Source organism: Motacilla alba, chromosome 11 (genome assembly GCF_015832195.1).
Source record: "Motacilla alba alba isolate MOTALB_02 chromosome 11, Motacilla_alba_V1.0_pri, whole genome shotgun sequence".
Lineage (NCBI taxonomy): Eukaryota > Metazoa > Chordata > Aves > Passeriformes > Motacillidae > Motacilla > Motacilla alba.
In genome coordinates, this window is record NC_052026.1 from 8,288,277 (window position 1) to 8,312,860 (window position 24,584).

A 24,584-nucleotide genomic window follows, 5' to 3' on the forward strand; every position below is an offset into this window, starting at 1 on the left:
TCTGCTGTTCTTGTTCTCTGGTATGGCAAGGGTCACTGAACACCATCTGATTACTTCTTGTTGGTTTTTACCTCTGCACCAGCTAGGTATTCCTGGTATTAAGGACAGGTATATAACAGTTTCTGTCTTAACTGTGAATTTTAATGCAAATTAACAGGGGCAGGTCCCACATTCATAACTTAGGCAACATCCTCCACTGAATGATGGGAGCTGCAGCTGATCTAAGTTCCTTGGGCCAAATAAGCAAGTGTGAACAACCAGACTTGACACAAGGAGCACCTGCCTGCAGTAGAACCACAGCCCTTCGACCACTAATTCCTTTAAGAAGCAGCAACTAAATTAAAATTCCCTCCAATGGAATACTGATCTGACAAATTGTTATGCCTTGTGTTATGGATGCACTCTTCTTAGGGGCAGATAAATATTCCTGTCACATGGCACCCACGCACTGCTCGTGCTGACAAAACAGCTGGTCAGTGACCTGTTGCCTTGGACATAATGGTTGTTATTGCTGGTTTCTAATTTCAAAAGGAGAATAAAAATCCTCCAATGCAAGTAGCTCTCCTATAAAATAGCAAGGCCATAGTTACAGAAGTGCTTTACATGCTGCCCCATTACTGTAGATGCCACCAGCAGAGCAGAAGGGCACCAGCACTGCCCACTGCCACAAGGAATTAACCCTGGAGGAGCTAGGAGTATGAAAGAGCCATGCCCAATTTGTTCTTGTAAGTAAAAGAGGGACAAAACATCACCAACATGAGCCTTTTCTTTCAAGACATCACAGGACAAACCAGGAAGGCAACATTGCTATGGTATGTGTGCAGAACAACTGGGTTAAATGGGATTTTCCAGCCATTGCTGCTCCATTACAAGTGTCACCAGTCTCAGGAAAATCTGCTTTTTAAACAGCAAGATGCCACATCTTAAACAATCCTGATTTCATGCAAAGACTAAGAGCATGTGCCAGCCCCAAAGGAGGACACATTTTTCAGAAGTAAATATGTTCTAAACAACCTCACCGCTCCTTTTGGAGACACAATAATGTAACACACAGATGACAGATATGCCATACACAGCCAAACCTCAATGCCCATGGCAATTTATTCAGATTTAACTGCACAGCAGAAACAAATGGGGAGGCTGGGTGGTCAGGCAGGAGCCCTCCCCCAGGGCTGGCACGGTGTGGGCACTGCTTTGGCCATTCCTGCTTGGTGCAAAGCCAAGGCAATGGGGTTCTGGGGACAGGCTCTGCATGGAGGTGACCTCTGGGTGTCCACACTGCCTGCCCAGGATGTGGCACAGAAGACACACAACACACTCTGCAGTGCATCAGCTCAAGCACAGCTGAGTGATAAGCTCAGGACTGCTGCTGCCAAATCTGGTCTGGCTCCTGCAGAGCTGGGGTGACAGAACCTCGCTGAACCCAAGCTGACCTTGCACAGAGCCACGAGCTGTCTCTACACTGATCCCATCAGCACATACCATCCCACTCTATCATCTAGATTTTTCCAACAAAGCCCCATCACCTCACTGAGGATAGACAGTTTAGTATCTCATAAGTTATTCCATGAACATGAAGGGAACATCGGTGATCACTGCCCAGGTTAGGTCACTGCACATGTACACCCAACCCTGCACCAAAGACTCCCATCCCCTTCTCATTTTTCATAAGCAGAACAGGCACAGCATGAAAAAAAGAAAAAAAAGCTGTATTCTGAATTGTTTTTCCTTTCTCCTCTGGTCAAAGGGAGGTATAAAACTACTCTCAAAATACAATGTTAAAGCAGGGTATAATCAGGCAAACAACAGTATATGATTGAATGTACTTCTCTGGAAGGAACAACAGAAGGAGCAAACAGCAAGGCTGTTCCAGGCTTGTTTTCAGATCCCTGGGCTGGACAGAATACTGACAGCCTTCCTGACAGGAGCATGGCAGTGCAGGCAGTGACAGCCCTATACACACAGCCAGGTGCAGAAAAGCAAATAGACCACTGGCTTTTTAACAATCCTTTATCCTTTTGCTGTTCTCAGACCCAAATTTTTTCCTGGCCACTCATCATGCTTGCTCCATGTATCTGACCTCACAGAAGAATGAGAACAGGTAAGGCAGGGAGGAATTAATGGGAGTTTCTCTTACAGTCTTTAAAATCCCCCTGGGAAAACTGGCCCTTGGGATGGGGTCACAGGGCAGGACCCCTATCCTCAGCTCTCTCCAGCAGCCCAGGCTGCTGCTCCTGCTGCCTTTCACTGGCCGAGGAGATAAACCCTAGGATTACACCCTAAATCTCTTACTCTGGAAATCAGGGGTACACACAAGGGCTTTTAAATTTCTTCATGAAATTATTTTTCAAATTCCCTGTAAGCAGTAAAAGTGATGGGGCCTCCACCAGCACCACAGCAGTAGGCAACAGCAGTACAGTATCACTCCAGGATTTCCTGTCTGGAGTCTAGGCTTCACATCTGAAATACAGCACACACACAACATTTGTATGACAGAGGAAACACAAGACGCTTGCCACACATTTATTATCTTCCTGGGGAAATGATATAGAGGACAAAAGAGACTATATTTACTCCCTCCCCAGCTGCTTTTACAATCTAATAATTTATTTCTCCTGGACATAAATTTCAGATTTAAACGAAATCCCTGAAACCTAAAGATGCCACATGGTAGAGGCTAGGGCAGTATTTCTTTCTGTTTTGGAGATGGAGTGCTTAATGCATTGCTCAGTTAACCAGAAGCCTCAAAATTTAGGGGGGCAGGGGTAGAAAGAGACAAGCAATTAGACTGTGCAGACCCCAGATACAAATACAGGTGACTGTGATTACTACCTTCATACACAGAGTTAAAAATATCTGGTTATTGAAAATTATTTTCTCAGTCCACAGGGGTTTATCTAGGTTTAGGCCAAGATGTTTATTTTTTCTGCAGCAGCTGTACTGGGGATTCTTTTACAACATTTTCCTTACATAGAAGCTCTATATCATTCACATTTCTGAAAGCTGAGGTGATTTCTATGATGTAAGAAATGTCTGTAATTAGAAACAAACATATCTTTTTTTCTGAAAAATAAAATGAATCTCCAAACCCTTCAAGGCAGCAACTAAGACAGCAGTGCTCTAAGGGCAAATGTAAAATTCCAGGGTATAAATTCATGTTAACTGCTACAAATACATCCATCTGTTCACAGACTAACTAGTGACTGAAACTGATGGGTCCATTGAAATGTAATTTTTGAGTCCACTAGCGTCTGTTCTCTTCTAGTAATAAAGTAAATGCTTTTCAATAACTCTGCTGCTTTTCCATGCCAATTTCCATTTAAGTAGGCTCAGGTTCTCTCTAAAAAAAACCCCTAAAATTAAAATAGCAAATGCCTTTTCTTTCCAAAGGTCAAACTCAGCTTTTAAAGAACACGCAACATTTCAGCAAGGCAGAGAGGACAAAACTCCAATCAGATAAATGGGCTGTGTAATGATTGAGAACCACGGCTGCCTCAGGTTTCTGAACGGGCTGTAGCATAGAATTTGGCACAGACTGATGTCGAAGCTTATATCTCTTTTACTGCAGACAAGAAATTCACTGAAATATATAAATAATGAATGCGGCTGGGGATCTCTACTGGTACTACTGCTGGTTCTGCAAGATGCAGGAGCAGAAACATACACTGCTCCATGTTTTTGTTATTAGGGAATCCTTGTTCTCCAACAATAAACACAGAATATTTTATCTGAAATGGCTTCTGCAGCACATCCAATATAAGTTTCAGCTCTCCAGAAGTGCCAGCAAATTGCAGAAAGATAAGTTACAAAGACGTACCTAATTTGCTGTGATGAATTGTGTGCATGCTTCAGTGATCAAAACTGCAGCTGAGACCTATTATATTTAATGATCTAGACATTTCTTGTGAAAACACTCAGGCATATACTGTTATGTCTGGACAAGCATCCCCACTTCGGTCTTTCCAAGCAAACGAAGAGACTGAACTTTTAAAAGGATGCTGTACAGCACCCTCGATGAGCTCTTTAAAACTGAGGCTGATCAAGCTCCACTATTTTCTTTAAATAATGCTTATACTCTGCCCTTTCCAGTGCAGCATCCCTCTTCCTTTGAAAAACAGTCAGTTCCTCTGGATGCTAGCGACACTTACAGGAGGCAACGGAGCTAGTCTGTGCTCAGAACCCAAACTGCTCCACAGCAGCTACTACAGCAGAGGAAAATCAAAGAGACTGGATCAGAGATCTCTTCCTACCAGCAAAGAAAATCTCTCACAAGACATTTCAGAGAGAAAACAAAAGAAAAAAAAATATTTGTCTATATGTTACACAAGCGTTCTGTTTCTATTTTAAGGACTCTGCCCTGCTTCCAAAGGCATGTGCTACCCAGCCTGGCAGGGCCGAGCAGGGGTGGCCGGTTGTGCTGTCCCTGAGGACACTGCTCCTGCACAGCCAGCTGTGCCACGGTCACATTCACAGCCCCTGTGCTCACAGCTTATGGCCTCTGTGCTCGAGCCTCTCCACAGAGCAGCAGGACACGGGGCTTCCTACCGTCCTCCTGTGGGGACAGGGATGTCACCTTGTGAACACGTGGAGGACTTTGGAATAAAAGGTCTGAGGTTTCCAGGGCTTTATGTCTGGCTCCTCCAAAATTGTCCAGCATGGAACGGGGTAGATTATTCAACCTTGCCTTTCCAAATTTACAAAACAGAAAAAGAAAAAAAAAACCTCAGAAAAATGTGCTGGTAAACTTCATTCATTCATGGTTATAAGAACCACAGAGATCTGCAGAGAAAATCCACAGAATTTTCTTGCTATACACATCCAAGAGCTCATGCTCTCCCTCCCTGGTCAGTCTGAACCTCTTTCTATCATTCTATTTTGTTCAACAGAACACAGCATAACATAAACACATGCTTTTGACTCTAGAAGTAAGGATTTCAAAGTGCTGAAATTTTCATTCATCTAAGGAGCTGCTAAATACTATCACAGTGGTAATTTGTGATAATGTGGTAAAGAATGAAGAAAAGGTATTTGTTAATTGTTGACATAACAAAATTAATTTTCCATCCCTAAACTTTTTCTCATCTCTCCTGTGAGCTCTGATGCAATGTTACTGACTGGCACTGCTGAAATGCCAACTTGCATTTCTCATCCTTAATTTCTCTCTAAATGTCATTAGTAATTGTTATTGCCAGACCAGAGAGTGCAATCTGGTCTTTCTGAAAGAAAATCCATTTCTCATTTCTTCTCCTGTGCTTCCTCCTTTTGGTCAGGAAGGATGTTTAACACAGCCTGTGTGCTCTGCTGCCATGAGGAGGGGAATGCATTAATGGATCTGGAAGTACAACATTCTTGCTTTATTTATTTACATATAGTATGCCTGGATCCTTATGAATATCAAATTGTATATTCAGAAGGGTCTTCAAAGCACATCTTTCAAGAACACTAACAAGTCTTAATTGAATAAAGCTAACAAGTAGGCGAAGGGAACACCCTTTAATGTGTGCACACAGACTCCTCTCTGGATGCTTCCATAATTTATCCTTTCTGGTGGGCAGCAATGCTGTCAAATATAAAAGCATATTACATGATTTTCCTCTCTTTCAGTTACATGGAAAACAAATTTCTTTAGTGAGATGTGTAAACTAGTCTAGCTTTGGTCTGGATTAATGTGTCACCCTCATTGCCCCAAAAAGTAAAAGTGTTTTCCACCACTAAGAGGGGAGGTGAGCTTATACACCTGTGTGCAAAGGAAAACCTGCCAGTGTAAAAGGCTGGCTCCTCCATATCACTATGGATTGAGCCAGAGATGTGTACAGTTATGTACAGCACCTACCAAATTTGGTCTCTGGTACTTAGAGGCAAGTAGCACCTTGGCATATTGAGTCAATTTTAGGGAGGACTCTGTGTCACGACTGACCTTTAACAGATCTCCTCATAATCAGCACATCTTACACTTTCACGTCTGCGTTATATTTTTTAAGGTATATAAGGTAATTAATTCAAAGCTAAGCTGCATTTCCCTACCCATTAACTAAAGGCATCTTCTCTCAAAATAAATAGACATTTGAACATTTCCAGCCAGGAACTGTGCTTTCAATAAACACAATTGATGCATATACATTGTCTCTTGGCGGCTTACACTCCTGCCCATCTGTTGGGATGGCATGGTGCCTGCGCAAAAGTTGGTTGGACCCTTGCCCTAGGGCATAGATGACAGGCAACGACGGGTTTAGCTGGGCAGCCTGAGCAGCAGATCCAAGTGCCATCTCTGCTGGAGGAAGCCCCGTCTGTGTGCCAGCACTGCCACATTGGAACGACATGCCTCCTTACACTTGATCACACATGTTGACACTTGGGTGCGCTTAAGTGCATTAATGACTAAAACGATGCCTTTCACCTGGCTCCCTTCTTTTTTTCCTCCACTCTGCACGGCTGCTGGGTTTTCTGCACATGTTAATGTGAAGTTGTGTGCACTTTGTTAGCCAGGGCCAGCCACAGAATGGCCCTAATGTTTAAGAAATGAAGGAGGGGTTTTTGTTAAGGGCCATGCTGCTCCAGTGCCAGACATATCTTCATCTCAGGTGAGAGATCTTTGTGCCTCTCACTGAAGAGACCTCAGACAGGATAAAAATGCAGCAATATATTTATCAGAACCACTTTTCCAAATGAAAATGCTACACCCTGGCACTACTCCACACACAGGGCAATTCAAGATTTCTGCACCCTCCTTTGTTGCAGCAGAGGTGGCCACACAAAGAGGCCACGCGGTCTGGATTCCATCACTGTCCCAGCAGCCCCAGTAAACACCCCCTGCCTGCGTGCAGGGGAGGAAGGTGCTGCCTGACAAACCACTCAGGTGTGAGCATGAGCAGCCCTCACACTAACCTCGTGGATGTCAGGCCCAGGAAACCTCCAGATCCCCTGCAAGGAACCCCAGCTGCAGCTGCTGCAGACCCAGCACCAGCCCCACGTACTCTGTAATGGAGTTTCTTAGCTTTGGTCCTTCCCAGAGCCTGTCCCTAACCCTAAAGATTCAAACAGCCACATATTCCTCCTCCTCCTCCTCCTCTGAATTTAAACACACACATTGAAAACCAGAGACCTTATAGGTAAAAACTCTTCCCTGCTGTGAAAACAGATCACAGATAAAACTTGTGGTTTTGCAGTCCATAAAGAACGTTCAGGCAGGCAGACTCAACATGATGGGTATGTGCCTACAGCACTTTTAATTTTTAATTATTGTTAGTTATAATTATCTGACTGTGTCTGAATGAAACCCAGCAATATGGCTGGAATAGATTTTGGTAGTCTTGTAATTTATTAGCTTTGTAACTACTAATAATTAAAATTTAACAATACTCCAAGCACCACAGCAACATTTTTTTAAGAAACGCTAGCCAAATCTGCTAGGGTAGCTGACTAGTCATTTTCACAATTTTAAAGAAGAAGGGACATTTAAAAATTTTTTTAAATTAAAAAATAAAAGTACTAAAGAAGGAAAAATAGCGAACAGATTTTTAAAAGCCTATCAAAACACAAAACGCAAAGATAAAGAATCTGTTTTAAAAGACAAGAAAGGATGTTGCTTGCATAAAATTAATTCTACGCCTGATTTTGTGTGTGCTTTTTGTGAAATTTAAAAAGAGCTTGTGGTATGTTTTCAGTAAGAAGCTCTTGGTGTTTGCCATCTAAGCCACACCAAGTCCTGAAATACAGCAAACGTTACATCAAGTGAAAGCACTGCCTTGAGATAGAGCCACATTTCAGGTCCCATTTGTCCCGCCATCCACACAGTCTCAAGGAGAAACATTTTCTGAAACTTCCTCAAGATACCATGGAATTGCTTTTCTCTCACTGCCTGAATGGACACTGGAGCCCAGAAACACTGAGATTCTTCACTGCTGCAAGCACACAGGGCTGGTTGGAAGAAAATTTTACTTCTACTTAAGTAAGCTTTCTTATACCCCCAGAAAGTAGTTAAAGTCCATTTTTCAAATAGGAACTGGAGATATGGCTGGGTACAGACTTAAAATTGCTGAAGTCTTTCTTCAGCACTCCACTGAAGCGAGCCCTCGGACACAGCCGTGCAGACTCGCCTGCGGTGGGTGGCTCACAGCCAAGCCAGGAGGCTCTGGTTCCCCTCCGTGCTTCAGGGGACCCTGCTGTACCCAGATGGCCCCAAGGACCACTGGCATTAGCGGCTGGAGATGTGGCTCCCCATTGCCCCCCTCCCAGGGAGGCCAGCACAGGTACAGAGCAGCTCCTGTGTGTCCCCACTGGGTCACATCAGACCATAGGGCAGCTCGCTGTGGTGCCCCCTCGCCTGGGCAGGTCACAGTCCTCTACGTCCTCACAGCCCTGTGGTCTGATGTGGCACATCTAACATCAAGCTGATATTAAAAGCAGACTTAAAAAGAGAAAACCTGCTTAGGGCTTGATCTGCTGTAATCAGCAAAAAGAATCCCAAGGACTTTGATGTGGACCAAATCAAGCCCCTGGAGGACATTCATGGTAAATCATTATTAATATAATGAGTGCAATTTCTGTGCAGCAGCTCATTCCTGTTTATGGATATATGAAAATTGCTAGCTTTTCACATAAAATATAACGAGAGGGGAGACAGACCACAGTGCTAGCCAATGAGCCATAGTAGCTCCTTTTGATATGTGTACATTTAAAAAACTGGGCATTTCAAATGACAGCACATTCCTCCAGTGAAGCTCTCTTAATTTAGTGGTTTGACATATCTCCAAATCTGAGCAGAAAAGAAAGCCCTTTATTCATATCAGGCAATAAAACACCTGAACACCTGTGCTAGGAAAGACCTGGCAGGTACCCTGCTCCCTTGGTACCTGGATTATTTGCGCATTGTTTATTACATCTCTTGCCTTAGTTTTCATCAATTGTAATCATTTAGGAGGAAACAGTATGATTAACAGTACACAAGCAAACAGCAGGAATTAATCCTTTAAATACAAATACTTCACTGGTTATGTGATGGCTCCTTGGAAAAGCAGTGTGGCAAAAGAGTACACACAAAAATCCTTCTCAAGTTTTCTCTGCAAACCACTGCTCAGTCACAATTTGCTTAGTACAATTCTTGATGCAAACACCTGAGGAGGGATCTCTCCTTGCTGTGAATCACACCACAAATATAACTCCCAGCACCCATAAAGTATCATCATTTCCGACCCATCTTTGGGGCTGGCAGGGTTCCCTGATAAGTTTTAAATAGCAAAGATCAAAATTTCAAAATTTGTCAAAGAGCAAGCTCATCTGCCATGTCCAAGTGTCCATGGCTCCAGCTGCCTCTCCCAGCACAGCTCCTGGAGATGGGGATCTGCCTGAAAGGGCTCCTTCTGCCCTACAGGTGAGGAAACCCCAACTCTCCACCTCTACACTTGTTTCAGTGAGCATGTTTCAGTAGGGGGAATGAAATGCCATAGCCTTGGTGTTTTATATATGAGCTATAAATTCACCCTTTTTCCAAGAGAATTTCATGTTATTCATAGCTGTCAATTGTACAAAGTGAGGATGTGAAAAACACAGAGCTGCCAGCCTTTCCTCTTCTGCCCTAAGGGTGTGTGGGGTTATCACACATACTCTTTCCTTTGTGTTTCATGCTTAACCTTCCCATGTTTTCCTTCCTTATTTCCAGTGAGATAATGTAAGCAGTTAAGTAGCATTCTGTTTTCTTTTCTTGTGGCAATATCATCAAAGTAACATCACGGACTCATTGCTCCAGATCCTCACCAAAATTCCCACCGTTTATAAAGCAAGTTCAGTTCCTCGAGCGTTCCTAAGCCTTGGTTTTACAGCTCCATCAGATGGTGTAAACTTCAAAGCAAAATCCTATATTAAAATACAGCTACTAGTTCAGCAGCACAAAGAGGGTTTGATCACTTCCAGAGCATTAAGCTACCAAAGCGTTATCTGCACCAGCCACTAGAGGTACATTTACAGCAGCATTTACAGTTTCTCATCACATGGCACACACATTGTTTAAAAGAAATGCTCAAAAATCAGCAGGGCTAGTTCATGCCAGTCTGTGACATCTCTAAACGTTACCTTTTCCCTTTGCTGCCTGTCATTTGCCCCACCTTCCATGTTTTACCTGCTTTTCTACAAGAACCTCACTCTGAATTTCTTCTTGAAATAGTTGAATGCTCAACCTTTTAAAATGTATTTTCAGTGGTTTCACTTGGAAATACAAAGAAGGAAAACAGTGTGTAGGTTCAGGTTTTGATACCAGTTATTTCATGCCAGTAGGAAAGCAAGTTCAGAACTGAACAGTCAAATCCATCAAGCAGAACCCCTTGATGGAGGCTGATTTGCCCACATAAGATAATTGCACAGTTAAAGACACAGAAAGGTTTATGCAGATTTAACCCTAAGTAGCAGCTGAACAACTGGTTCACTAAAATAATACTAAATCTTCATTACTCAACAAAAATATAACCAACAGTTGAGGAATTTAGAGCAGGCAGCTTAAACACCAGAAACTAATGAGATAATCATGCCAAGGCAAACTGGTTCAAAAGTCTTACACATTTCTAACTGATTTATACACACATTTTGTGTCCTCCTTGGCTTCAATATTTGCATTAGTAAATTCCCTGGCATTAAGTAAACACACATTTCTGAGTCACTACGAAATAAAGACTAAAACTGTGCAGCTAAGTATTGCATTTTCATTCAGCCAACATCATTCAAAGCTACTCATGTAATTATTATGAATTATTATAAGCAGAAAAATTTTAAGAGCAGAAAAATCCTGCATAAAAAACTAAAAAATTACAATCCTAATTTATATTATTAAAGCTGACATTTGCAGCAATTGTGCTATGCACAAAACTTCAGAATTGAAACACTATGTAATTAAAATCTGTAATTGCAAAAAACAGGCTGCTTAGACTATAATTCAACCAGGTTCTCTTTATTTGATCATCTGATTCTAAAGGTTAATGCAGTGGCCTAGGAAGCCAGTGTTCCTATTTTAATTGTGCTGGCATTTTGACCAAACACCACTTTTAGGGAGATATGGGAGGAAAAATCAAAGCTATCTTTGCAAGCCACTGCTGCCTTCATAAAACGTTCATAGTGAGAACACACAAACCCAAAATCTGCTGACTTTATTAAAATATTAACAAGGTATAGTTAAAACTTTTGTACACTTATGCAAATCAGGTCGCTAGAACAAGGGAAAGGCGGGATCCCCTGGGAGAAAAAAAATATAAAATCAACAAAGTGAAAAGATCAGCCATCCTTCCACAGCATGACAGCACAACACAAGAGGCAGCAGCTTGGGAATTCAGCAAGATAAATAAAAACCCTCCAAAGTTTAAGTAAATCGTGGTTTATAAAGCTAATACATTTAAATGAGGCATATGGTACCATTCTATAAAAAGACTGCCTTTCCCAGGGCATGGGAGGGGTGATTTTGGTGGCCATGCTGCGCAGGTGAGATAGGGGTGAGGAGGCAGCCAGGGTGGGCACCTCCCCACGAGCCCTCTGCCAGGGCAGGCTCTGGGCTCCACTGCCCAAGAGGAACCCTGCACACGCACATGGAGCTTCAGGGTCTCTGTGGGTTCAGCACCAAGGCTATTGGTGGGGTTTAGCCCCCAGCCTCCCTGCTCCTCCAAGGAGGCCTCTGGGGCCAGGGCTCCAAGGGTGGCTGCAGCAGCATGCCCAGGTCAGGGTCCAGCCCCTGCAGAAGGATTTGTGCCCCTGGGAATGGCTGTGAGCCATTCTGGCTCTGTGGAGGCTACCACTGCTGTGGCTGCAGCCCCCAGTGCTGCCAGGGAAAGTGGTGTGTGAGGCCTGGTGCAGAGCCACAGCCTGGCAATGTGCTGCTGCCTGGGAGGAGCCACAGCCTGAGCATCATGTCGAGCTGCACCCATGCTTTCTCATACCTCAGCAGGGAAAATTCCTTTACTTATGATTTAGCAGCAGGGAAAGGGATGGGGCAGCTACCATTTGCTTAGTCTTTGTATGTTAATCAGTCCCTAAATTATTAATGGAGAAAAAGAAATTATTTACAAGGTGTTTGACGTAGACATGTAAGGATGTACCAACACTACTGTCAAGAGAAATACTCATAAATCATGATATCTGTCTTGTCTTATTTATTTATTTATTCCAGCCATGCTCAGAGACATTTTTCTTCTCCAGGCACCCAAGGAGGCAGGAGGAGACTGAGAGACTGTTTAAGGGCAGAGGAGACCATACCAAGGTTAGGCACCTTTTCTAAATGCTGCACAAGGGTGACAGTTGCACAGAGAAATCAACAGCTTTAGCTTTGTTTTTACTCCTGTTGTAAACATACCTGAAGCTCTGTTTGGAAGAAGAACTTCTGTGGGCACTGGGAACAGTCATAAATTTTGTCTTCCTGCCCATGCACTGCAAAGATGTGCTGCTGCAGTTTGTTTGCCTGTACAAAAACTGAAACAACACAGTACAGTTAGTTAAGATTGTTTCATATAAGGCACCTCGTCTCAAACTGCACTTCAGAGTCTCTACAACTGTAAAAGGTCCAAGGATATCTGCCAGAGAAGTGCTGATACACTTGGTTCAGCAGAATTTCCTTACAAGTAGTCAATTTAGAGTCTCCAGGCTGACAGCTTACTTCTAACAGACTTTACATCCTGTATGGATTTTTGATATTTCACATAAAGCTAACACTGTCCACAGTTAACTGGAAGAACTCAGCCATCAGACCAAAGAAAGGACGTCACTGCTCCCATGGGGAGCCCTGGGCCCATGGCAGGTGCATCAGATGCATTTTTAATGCAGGACAACTGGGCCAGGAGAAGCCTTGATGGCTGGTCTGGAAGACACGTGGCCCAGAACAGCATTTCTGGCAGAAATGTGAATATGAAAGGGCAAGCTTGCCACAGTTTTTAGATCTTTTAAATAGGTGGTATAAAAGAAATTCAGTGTAAAAGAAAAAGATTATTGTTTAACATCACAAATGCAGCATCTGCATTATGATTCTGGATTGACAATTATTTTGACTTTACCAAGGGAAATTTTGAAGTGAAACATATATAACCAAAGGTTTAGCTGATTAAAAGATATATCTAGATCTTTTATTATTTTATTTAATTTTTGTCTCACTTTACATGAATGGTCATCTGTATGCGAAAATGGCTTCTTCAGCAGAATTTAACAAATGCATCCAAAAATTTTTACAGCAAATTTCAGAAAGTATATATTAACTCCAAGCTCACACAAAAACCAGTTTCTCAAATGGTGGGCCAAACCCTAAAGAATGTAGGTTCACCTTATTCCCACCAAAGTTAAAGGACAGTGGGTGCTGCCCTACCCCTTTACTGACAACAGTCCCACAGTGACACCTACACCACCCTTATCTCTCAAACAGATTGGAAATGCAGATGTTAACTACTGTGTCGAAGAGTGTATAAAAGGCAGCCTTTAGCATGCACCCTGCAGATCTTGGAAAAGCAAGAATCACCCACGAGCATTTGCACTGATGAGACAACTTAAATGATCTACAGAGAAGGAATACCTAGCAGGCTCTCAAACAGGAGTTAGAAATGTACCACTGTAAGAAAACTGGGTTAGAAAAAACCTCTGAGAGTGGCTGGCAAAACCAGAGTTGTACAATTTGGTCTTCTCAAACCTTTACTCCCCTTTACTCAGCACCGTAAGCAGATCATGAATCACCTGGCCTTTAAAGAATCCTTACTCAGGTGAATTAGGGCTTGCAAGAGCAGGCCCATCCTTTGCAAGTCTTGCCCTTGGAAACACATAGCACCTTTGAGCCACAAGGCAAAATGTAAATGTTTGGAGACGTGGGGGCCACGCAGAGCCTGCTGCATGTGGCAGTGCTGCTCGGTGTCAAACGCCACAGAGCTGCTCGGCAGAGCGAGCCCCAGCTTCAGACAGAGGATATTTGAACATTTCCAAGCACAGTATTTCTTTTTCCCAGGGAAAGGAATACAGTATTTTACAAATCCCCCGAGTGTCATTTCTGGATCTAGCCATGCACGCTGAGGCTTGTCTTGGCCTCCCTGTCTTACCTGTGAAACAAACAGGGCATTTGAATGTGCCTCCCATCCCCTCAAAGCTGTGCTCAATCAGGTGACACAGGAGCTTTGCCGGAGAGTCAAACATCTGGTTACACAGCTTGCACTCATGATTGATGCCTTCCTCTGCAAGGTTCAAATGATACAACTTGTTAGTGACACAGCAGATTAGCGTCGGGAAGGCAGCAGCAGCCGGCGGGGAAGGCCTGTGCCGGCACACAGGGCCCCCAGGACCCCCAGGGCCCCCAGGACCCCCAGGACCCCCAGCCCCAGAGCAGGAGCAGCCGCTGGCACTCAGGGCTGCTGCCCCCACATCCCGGCTGCGCTCAGCGGCCCCGCGCCCCATCCAGCGCGGGGCTCCCGGCTCCCACCAGCCCTGCCACAAAGGGACAGCAGCCCTGCTCGGGGTGCAGGGGATTAGAGAGTCAAACGGCATTTAAAGGGACTTTAATAGCGTGAATTCAGCCACCAACGCTGACAGAGGGCTGAAGTGATGTCTTCACCTCAGAGTACAGTGCAAACATACAGGAGAGGAAGAAACTGTTGGAGAAGTGCAGGAGCTGAGAGCAGAGTGTCAGTGTACATTTTTTTTTGTACATCTTGGCTTTTTACAAGGTGTAGAGAGACCACTGAAGGTATTTAAATGTAATATGATAGCGGAATTTCCTTGTCATATATCTTAAGTACTGAATATACACGGCCCATTTTAGATGCCTCTATATTCTAACTGAACTCAGTGAAATAGCAATAATTATTACCCTTGCTTCAAGCCTACCACTTTTGCCAGATGATATGCTTCTCTGTTTACTGAAGTTTGTGGTTCTGGGTGCAATTGAGCTTTCTTTTTTGAGGTACTGAAGTCATATTAAAGCAATTTTCACACATAAAACTAAACAATGCTTTGGTTTTCTTGAAGGGAGGGAGGGAGTTGCAGAGTTTAGAAAACATAGGATATGAGTTACAAAAATCAGAAACTACCTAATAGGTTTTAATACTCTGCCTGATTTCTGCAAATAACTCCCTGAAAACGTGTCTTTCCTTCACTGCGGCAGCACATGAACTTTTCATGAAAGCATATTTTAAAAACTAAATAAATTCTTTCTTTTATTCTAAACTCATCTTTATTTTTACATCCTCAGATATCAATGACTATTAATTTTTAGTTCCAAGATTGCTAAGAAATGGCTACATTACCCCATGAACTAATCCTTGCTGAATACATTTGGCTCTTATGAATAATGTGAGCCCTCAGAAGCACGGTCTTTACTTACAGTTGCTTCAAATTAGCTTTTTCTATCTTTAAAGGGGCTAAAGAGAAGGAAAGTATTGCTTGCTATGAAGCCTTTGGTACTGTCAGGATGCCAAGGCTCCTGTACAAGGCTTGGACAGTGGAGAGCTGCCCGTGCTGCCTCTGGAACCCGTGTGGCACTGGGTGCCCACAGTGCGTGCTGCACCAGGCTGCCGGGGGAATGGGGAGGCAGCGTGGGGACAAGTAAAACCAGGTGGGTTGGGAGGGAGATAAAAAGAGAAAAGGAAAGAGCCAGGAACAGAAAGATGAAAGGGCTGGTAGCTCCGTGGCAGCAGCTCTACGAATTCCCTTGGGAGCCACAAGCAGGGACTGGGATGTTTCTAGGACGCGACGAGGTTTGCAATGCTCTGCTCACACAGCCTCCACGGGCAGGCATGTTGCCCTCTCCAGTGTGTAGGTTTCCAAACCAGGCCTGCTCCCCTCACTGTGGCCTTAGGCTGGATTCTCCCATCAGAGCCTTGCCTGAAAAGTTCTGGCTTTGTGTGAATTTTGCAACCTGCTCCAGAGGGGAGAAGAGATGGGGAAGGGACATGAGCCTCATGCTGAGCATGCCCAGCCACACCGCTGTGTTCAGCAACCAAATGCTGCAATAAACCCGCAGAGGACAAAGCAGGAACTGGGGGGAATGGAACAAATGCCTTCTACGAATAAATCAGAGAAATCATGTTTGACATTAATTTTCTACCCTCTACATACTGGGTATTTGGAAAACAGTGATTCATGTACAGCCTATGGTCCTGTGTGAGCACATGTGTTCATAAATACAGATAGACACATACTGATGACTAGACTACTGCTCCTTTTCCAGCCTAAATATCTATAATTTGAGTAAAACAAAACAAAACAAAAAAAAAAAAAAAAAAAAAAAAAAAAAAAGAAAAGAAAAACAAACAATGCTCAGCATTCCAGTTAAAGAATATTCTTACAAGCTTGGTATGTTTAATTAGGTAACAGAGATTGTGTATTTTCTTGGCTGATCCCTGCAGTATTTTAAATAGTTAAACCCATAACAAACAAACTAAAACTAGAATGAAAAATAATAAAACATAATGGGTTCCTGCAGATCTGGAAATTTATCCCACTCGAGGCAAGACCTTTTGATTTGCAAATCCACTTCTGAATTATAAGGCCTTCTCCTCACCGGTGGGGGTTTTTATTCCACTCCCACAGGAGTCCATTATGTATTTCTTGTGTCTATAAAACCATCCAGAAAGAAAAAAAAAGAGGGAAAAAGTACCATGGTTAGCATGACAAACGTTTCTCTTTTCATGCATGTGTATTCAAAATATGAAAATGCCCAAAGATATAGATAGAATTGCTGCTATAATCACTCTCTCCTCTATGGCATTTTACAGCACATTATTTTACACAGAAACACAGCACATGTATAGGGATACTCAGTCACCTTTGGAGAATAACTTCCTTGAATTATATAAGATCATCTAGGTACATGCAAGGAGGCTTTTTGACAATGTGGTGTGACAGTCAAATGTGTGGTGCTGGGCACTAGCAACAGCAAACATACCATCATTTCCCTCATTCTTATTCGCCTTTTTTGTTCTAGCATGACAAGCATCTATGAGAGACCTACATAACTCAAGTGAATTATGCAGCCCCTCTCATTTGTAAAATAAAATGCAGATTTTTACAGTTTGTTATGCCAGATCTTCTCCCATTTCTTCATAAGCGTATCTGTGGAGGGATCAGATGATTACAGGACTAAACAAGCAATGCACAGCAAACAAGAATCTTGGGTTTCTTGCCTTTTTTTCCTGAGCTCAAAATAATAAGCATTAATTTTACACTTCATTTCTCAAAAAAATAATAGGATGTGCTCTTGTTTAAAACAAGCAGGCCTGCTGGATTCTGTCAGGCTGAAACTATGTCAGGCCAAAAGAGGAACAGAGCGCTTTGTGTAAAAGTATCATGGGGAGATGATAGTATCCTGTAATGTTTTCAGTACCTACTTTTGTCTCCAAAAGCATTTGATCCCTGGCAGACACATACTTATTTCCATACTGGTCTTGAGGGAAGCCAGTAGGAATGAGAGCTGATTATCTGAATCCTGAAGGTGAAACCTGGGTGGTGCCCGCTGATGTCAAAGGCAGGCATTTGTATAAATTTGGAGGTACATAATTTACTGCCTGTTAGTGAGGATTAGTGGGCTGCGCAGACCCAGCTGAACCGCGGCGGCAGAGCGCGTCACTCATTGTTCCCAAGTCCGGGTGCCTTTGCAGGATAGTTTTAAATATGTTGATAGGGTGTTCAGTAGCATTTACAGTGCCATCCTGCTCATTTTAGAGTGGGAATATGCTTCTCCAGAAAGCTATTTCTGCTGCAGCAATGTGCATTTAATACATATTACAATGAGTCTCTAAGCCTCTAAGAGAACCGACACCAGCAGCCTCCTGGCGAGGATGCAGTATAATTAATAATGCTGTATTAAACCCATTTACTGTATCAGCTGCATTTCTAATTATAACTATATTAATGGCAATGTGAAAGTACATGTTAACACTGTCGTGTACTGACACGTTATACCAACAACAAGTAGAAGATTGGAACACCAAAAATCAAGATGGCATTGTCTTTACTATTAGTTAAAACCACTCAATTTAATAAAGCAAAAATTTTCCCTCACAGAATAACTGCAACAGTCCTAATTTGAGAGATCATGTAAGATAATCTGATGCTCGTTGCTGAGAACAACACGTACATCCACACTTCCCATACTATAGCTTTCCAGACCAGTATATTTCTACTCTACTGCAGCAAATTAAGCCAATAAAAGGGAATTTCTTCCCTGTACTCAGATGTTCACATCCATGAGTTAACCATGCTTTTAATGAACTTTGAAATACTGTGATTCAGTGTAACAAAGCATTAATATACTGTATTCACAGAGAACCTTCTTCTGTCCATTAGATCATAAATTTGGTAGAATTAAATGGGCCGTGTGCTCTAATTATGGTAGAAATAAATAGAAATTGGAATGAACACGGGGAAATAAAATGAAAACTGCATGACTATTCTGTTTATGCAATTCATTTCCCAGTAAATAAGAAATCAAAGGGAAAAATTTATAATGTAAGAAAAGGAGCTTCTCCAGCAATTTTTTCCATGTGGCTGTGAAGGAGCAAGGGGCTGGAACCAGGGTAGGATAGCAACGATGGACACCCCCCCAAACACAAAGCCTGCAGAGAACCACTTTGATCCCTCATCTGCTTTGCACCCCTCCACCACTGGTTTTCATTAAAAACAATCTAAGGATGGAAGTAAAACCAAGGTCTGAGGACACACTGCAACTGCTCCAAGGGGATGGCAAATTTGCAGATGGTCACATTGGATGAAGACGATGTCTGCTGTACAGTCGACGCTTCATCCTCGCCATTGCTGCCTAAACCCATGACCTGCTGCACGAACCATTTGGGCCACACTGCTCCACGGCACGTTTGTAATTAATCCCGGAGGGCGCGGCTGAGCCCCTCCCTTGCCGGCGGGCAGCGTGGGGCCAAGGCGATGGCGCGCGGGCCAGCGGCACCAGGCGCTCTGCAGCACAGCCATTAGGCAGCCTGGGCGGTGAAAGGCAGCGGATTGATGGCGTGGCAACAGAAATGTCACCTGGGGAGCTGGGTGCCGTCCTCCCAGGGATGCTGGAGGTCAGTTACTATGGCAACACCGAATGAGCTCAACCTTGTAACTGACCCTTATCTTTTTTTGATCTGTGGCCCCCTTGGGACCTTGGCTGGAAATCAACTGGAAAATAATCTGGTCACATATCAGAAAGAAAACTATTTATACTTATTTATTTATCCAGGTAGAGCTCGTATCTCCCTTTGACGACTCTGCCAGACTAAAGACACCCATCATGTTCCCTCAGCGGTTTCAGTGGCTGTGTAGAAACACCCGGCTCTGCGCTGTGAGAAACCATGCCAAACCCCCCTGCCATTGCACAACACACACACACAAATTGCCACAGATATCTGTGCTCATGACTCCACTGATATATTGCCAAAATCATGCCTTGCTCTCAGACCCCAACTTGCCTGTGTGGATAAACATACACCTAGACCCCTTCTTGGATGGTTTAATATTTTATGTTGGTATCCACTAATCATATTCTTTTGTGCTTTATCTCTCTGCTGAAATATGATTCTGCTTTGAAATATATTTATATGATCTAGAATGGCACAACACTGATGTCTTTTATGAGCTGAAGATTGTTTAATAAAATCTTGCATTTCTGCTTCATCCTTATGACAATTTTACGATTATAAGTTTTCAAGGGATATGAGAGCTGTCCACTGTGGTTAGAAACATCACTTTAATGAAAAATGATAACATGGGGGCTTGGATTTTTCTAGAAACTATGTAAGGAATACCAGCAAAAATACAGAGTTCCCAACATGCATTTGTATGTAATTTTGTTGGTTTTCCTCATATTTGCCTATGGATAAGACTCATTAAAATCAGGTCTGTTTATCATAGTTTTCCAAAGGATGGGCAGCCCAGACAAGGGTTTATCATCTCAAAGGGCAGTTGCTCTTCTTCAGGTGGGGAGACTCTCTGGGGAAATGGGATTCAGGAAATCAGGGACTATATTAGGAGACAGAAGCCACAGGACTTGCTGGTGCTAGAGGAAGTTCCTATGGATTCCTGGTAACAAATGCCCGGGTTACTTGTGATGTACTTCTTCAGGCTCAAAAAGGTATTCTTTTCCATGCTAAATTAGCCTAACCACACAACGGGCTTTAAACTCTTTCATCATCTTAGGGGGCCTCGAGCTCAAAATATGCAGAATTAGATGCCAAATTATTTATAGGGTAGCTTGTAAGTTCACTGCCTCCAGTATATGTCAGTACACTGCAATATTAAAATGACCATCAAAAAGAAGCATGGTCCCAGAGGGACTGGGGATGAGATTGAAGGGAGTTTCCTCCTGACTGTGAGTTCCTGTGCTGCTCCAGAGCCCCTGCCCCGCTCCTGGCTACAGACTGTGTGCTCCCACTGCTCCCGAGGGGAAGGCTGAGCCTCACAAACACGGGATGGGGCTGCCAGGCCCAGCTTCATCAACTTAATTTTCAGTTTACAAGAAAAATAAAATCTGAAAGTTCAAAGGAGTTCATGGAGTTGTGCATCATCTATCTCTGTCTGCAGAGCCCCAGCGGGGCCTGCTTGCTAAGCTTTATTTTAGATTTAGATATTAATCTGGGAAACTGCATAAACATAATTTATAGAAGTGCACACAATACTTTAGCACAGTAACTTCACACTTTATCAGCCTTTCACTGAAGATGCCTTTTTTTAATAGCCTATATTAAAACTTTTTGTGGTCTGAAGCCTGATTGGTCTGACTGCTCCTTCACAATAACTGATTAATGAATAACTCCACTGGCTTCCATGGAAAAATGGAAATGTAAAACCCATACAGGAATAAAACCACATGCTATCTTTGAGTGTGCAAGTCCATACAACCACACACAGAACTAGCTTAATCCAGACTAATGAACCTCTAGGAATAACTAGAGTTTAGTAAGAACACCTCATTCCCACACAATTCAACTCAAGTAATGTATTTCAATGTTTTGAAATACTCACAGTTGTGTTATTTCAAGCTTAATGTCAACACCTGAGGAAACTGAAGTAACACAGCCCTGAATCCATGGCCACACAGCCTATTCCCTGCACTACCCTCCCTCATGCCATCGTATTGCTGAAAACGAAATACACCTTATTGCTCCTGGTCTCCTCCCTGGGAGCAGCTCTCTGTACTGCTACACAGCTGGAACACATTCATCCTCTCATGCTATTGACAATATCACATAGAAGAGCTCAGTACAGACAAACAGCAATAACTAGCATCTACTTGGCATCTATTCTTCTTGCGAAATTAAAAATTAAAATTAAAACATCATTATACTCTTATTAAACATCCCACTGGAATATGCCGATGCTTTAAAAACATGCAAAGCTTTAAACCCACTTTAAATAGGTGTAAAGCCCTTTTTTACTCCTTTTACAGGCCTGCCACATTCCCCAGCCTCCACAGCAGGGCCCCAGAGCTGTGAGGTGCCCTCGTGGTCACACAGAGGCCACCAGAGCTGCAGGTCCTGCCAGCCACGAGGTGCCAAATGCAAAGCCTTCTCTCCCACGGGCAACCCCTCCCCTGGCTGGGTGCATGGTGGCAGCTGCATCCCCTAACTACTGCTCCAAAGGCATTTGCCTGGTTGCTGGGTGCACTTCTGAGTGCTGAGAGGCAGGTTCCTGAGCTGGGGATGCAGGGCAGGGTGAGCAGCCCCCTGAGCTAGCCCAGCACCTGGGACAGCACACGGTGTTTGTTAAAACACCAACTCCCACGGATGTGTATCACTGATCTTCACATTACCATTTCCCAAGTACACATTGACATGCTAGACTTTAAATCTATCGTGTAAATAATCATCAGATTAATGGTCTCTAATAGTGTATAATTAACATGACAGGCTACAAGCCAGTTGTTGTCAACTACACTCAGCAATGCATAGAGTAAGAGAAAAGCATAAACCATTCCCATGATGGCATCAGGGAAGCAGAAAAACTGGTAAAAGGAGAAATAGAAATAAAACTCAAAAAAAAAAACCCCACCTAAATGTACAATTTTACTGAAAAACACTGAAGGTTCTTTCGGTCATCAAAACATAATAAATGTCAATTTTTTTTTCAATTTTATTCTTTTCAGTGGGAGGGTAGACTTTTATTTCCATCAGCAAAGAAATATTCCTTTATCCCTGCATTGGTGCAATGCCTCTTGAGTGAGTACAGGTGCATTGGCACAAGGGGCCTTATTCTAATATTGCAAATTCTGCATAAACATGGAAGTATGTATCCAGCAATGTAAACTTTACAGCAATATCAGCTATGGTCTAATAAAAAATTACATTAGTATAGATATCTGGGAAGTGGTGCAGTGGGCACAGAGTTAAAAATGCAATTGAAAACAAACCATGAGCATTTTTTTTTTTGTGGCATATTGCCTAACACTCAGAGACTGGCCAAATGCTGCACCCCCATAATGCTGGGGCAATTTGCACCACTTACTCAAATAAATGCATTTCATTTAAATACGTATTAATTTTGTTTTCTTATTAAGAAACAGTATTCCTAGGGAAAAGTCTCTGGTTAAAAAGCAGTCTCTTATGACATTGTTATCAACTTAAATACCAAATTTCTTTGAAATACCTACAGACAAGTAAAAAACCCAGAAACACCTCTCAGCTTTTTCTTGGAAAATAAAAGTGATGATTACCCATCTGTCTTGACATGAGCATTCAGCACAACTGCACCAGAGCTTACTTGTTCATCTGGGGGTGGAACTCATGTCACAGCCCAGCCACAGAGAGGCTCCTGTCCCCCACCCCTCCCGAGGTGCCTCCTTCACTCCTTCTCCCCGTGAGCTCAGGGACACAAACTGGTTATTGGGGATGGCAAAATGAGATGCCACTGCAAACACAGAGAACCAAGGGTGACTAAATAAGATCTGGCCGGCTGAGATAGGTAACTGATTTTGCATGGCACAAATATCCCTCAGAGCTCAATAAGTGCAAATATGCCCAGAAGAATGAACCTCCCCTATGAGACATATTTTAAATCAGGAGTCCTAGGGTGCAGTTATGCATGATATTCCTTAAAGCAGTCAAAAAGAAGAATCTGCATGAAAACAAGAAAATATCTTTTGCATCTCTGCCTTATGGAGGCATATATTCTTGTACTGTGGGATTATGCACAAGTAAATGTACAGAGCATCTCCCATTGATGTTGGTGGAATTTGCTTGATTCACACTCCACAGTCCAGGTGGAAATCAAACCCTCTGGCCAGCTTCATCTTGAAGAAGAGAAACTGCAACCCAGTGACTTTCTGGAAGAGATCTCACAGCTGAACCAGGGCTCTGCATTTCACAGACTGCAAAGTGACTCTGGGTAGTGCTCATCTAACATACAAACATGGATTACAATGCATAAAACTTAATATCAAACTCATACTCCTTTATATGTGTTCTTTGTGCTGCACATGAGCCAGCCAGCTTGCACACTTCATGCATGATCTGGAGTTGGACAGGCAGCACTGAAGCAGTTCCCTGAGCTCTGCACAGAAGGAGAGCTCAAGGCCAGCACACACGTCCTGTAGAGCTGGGAGGGGCACCAGTGGCAGGGAAACATGGGCAGAACCTTCTTCTGGGATGCTAAACTCAGAGGACTTTAGTTTCTGCCTTAATGAACAAATTGCTAGCTATTTTACTACGTGAGTAGCTTGGTCAGGCATATCTGGCTGTTGGCAGATACTCTATCAGTGCACAACATGGCCAGCTTGTTTTTATTTTTTTTTAGAAACACATTTTCTTGATTTTATATGTCATTAGCTTTTTAATCCATTGAGGAAAGCCATGTGCAAACTCACACTGTAGACAGACTCTGGAGAACATATGTGGTCTGTGACAGAAAACATAGTGTAAAAGATAAGGAAAATCTGTATTTTTTGGTTAAATAAAGGGATCTGGAAGAGCCAGTCCTACAGTGGAGCTGAAGCAGCCACCTCAAAGTGTGAGCATGCCACAGTATCAAAACACAAGGACATTCAGGAGGCTCTGATGGCTCATTAACAGCAGGAGTCCTACAGAGCTATTTTTGCTTAAACTCACCTAGATCTCATGCTCTTGGCATTGTAAGGTTTCCTGGGCTCTCTACAACTCCTCTCATTGTCAGAAGTTACATTTTAAAATTAAATTAAATTAAATTGAAAAAAAAAAAGCCAAGCCCCAGGCCTCTACCCAAAATGAAGCACCAAGATGTTCCCAGCAGGATGGTGCTTTCAGGGTGTGCATGGTACGGACTGGAGCCATGCAGAGGTGGCTGAGATGACTTGGAAAGATCCAAAGATGTTGTCAGATTGCTGCAGAGAAAGACCTCATGTAAAATCATTGAACTTGAAAGAGACTTAGGGGTATCCACCTAATAAGTCAACGAGAGAAGAACCATATTCCACAGCCCTGCAAAACTTACGATGAAGGAATGAAAAACGAGAGGAAGGATCAAGCTGCATTTCAGCTGGGCCCTCAAACAAAATAAGATTCTTAATCAAGCCATCATGGAGTTCCTGCTTCAACCAAAAAGGTTTATCTCTGTCAGAGACCTGCTACCCACCATTTTGTTCTTTTTTTTTTATTTTGTGAGTTCTTATTTTAACCTCAGAT

At 43.0% G+C, this 24,584-nt stretch overlaps 1 protein-coding gene across 11 annotated transcripts in view; it reads right to left on the bottom strand.

Annotated features, from left to right (window-relative positions):
• ZNF423 (zinc finger protein 423) overlaps nt 1–24,584 on the bottom strand; it is a 281,287-nt gene that overhangs the window by 9,007 nt on the left and 247,696 nt on the right. For all 11 annotated transcript variants that reach the window (XM_038148029.1, XM_038148030.1, XM_038148028.1 and 8 more), the window contains 2 exons: nt 14,043–14,174; nt 12,326–12,441 (listed from right to left, as the gene is read on the bottom strand). In XM_038148029.1, the coding sequence (XP_038003957.1) occupies nt 12,326–12,441; nt 14,043–14,174 (248 nt within the window). The remainder of the gene's footprint in view (nt 1–12,325; nt 12,442–14,042; nt 14,175–24,584) is intronic.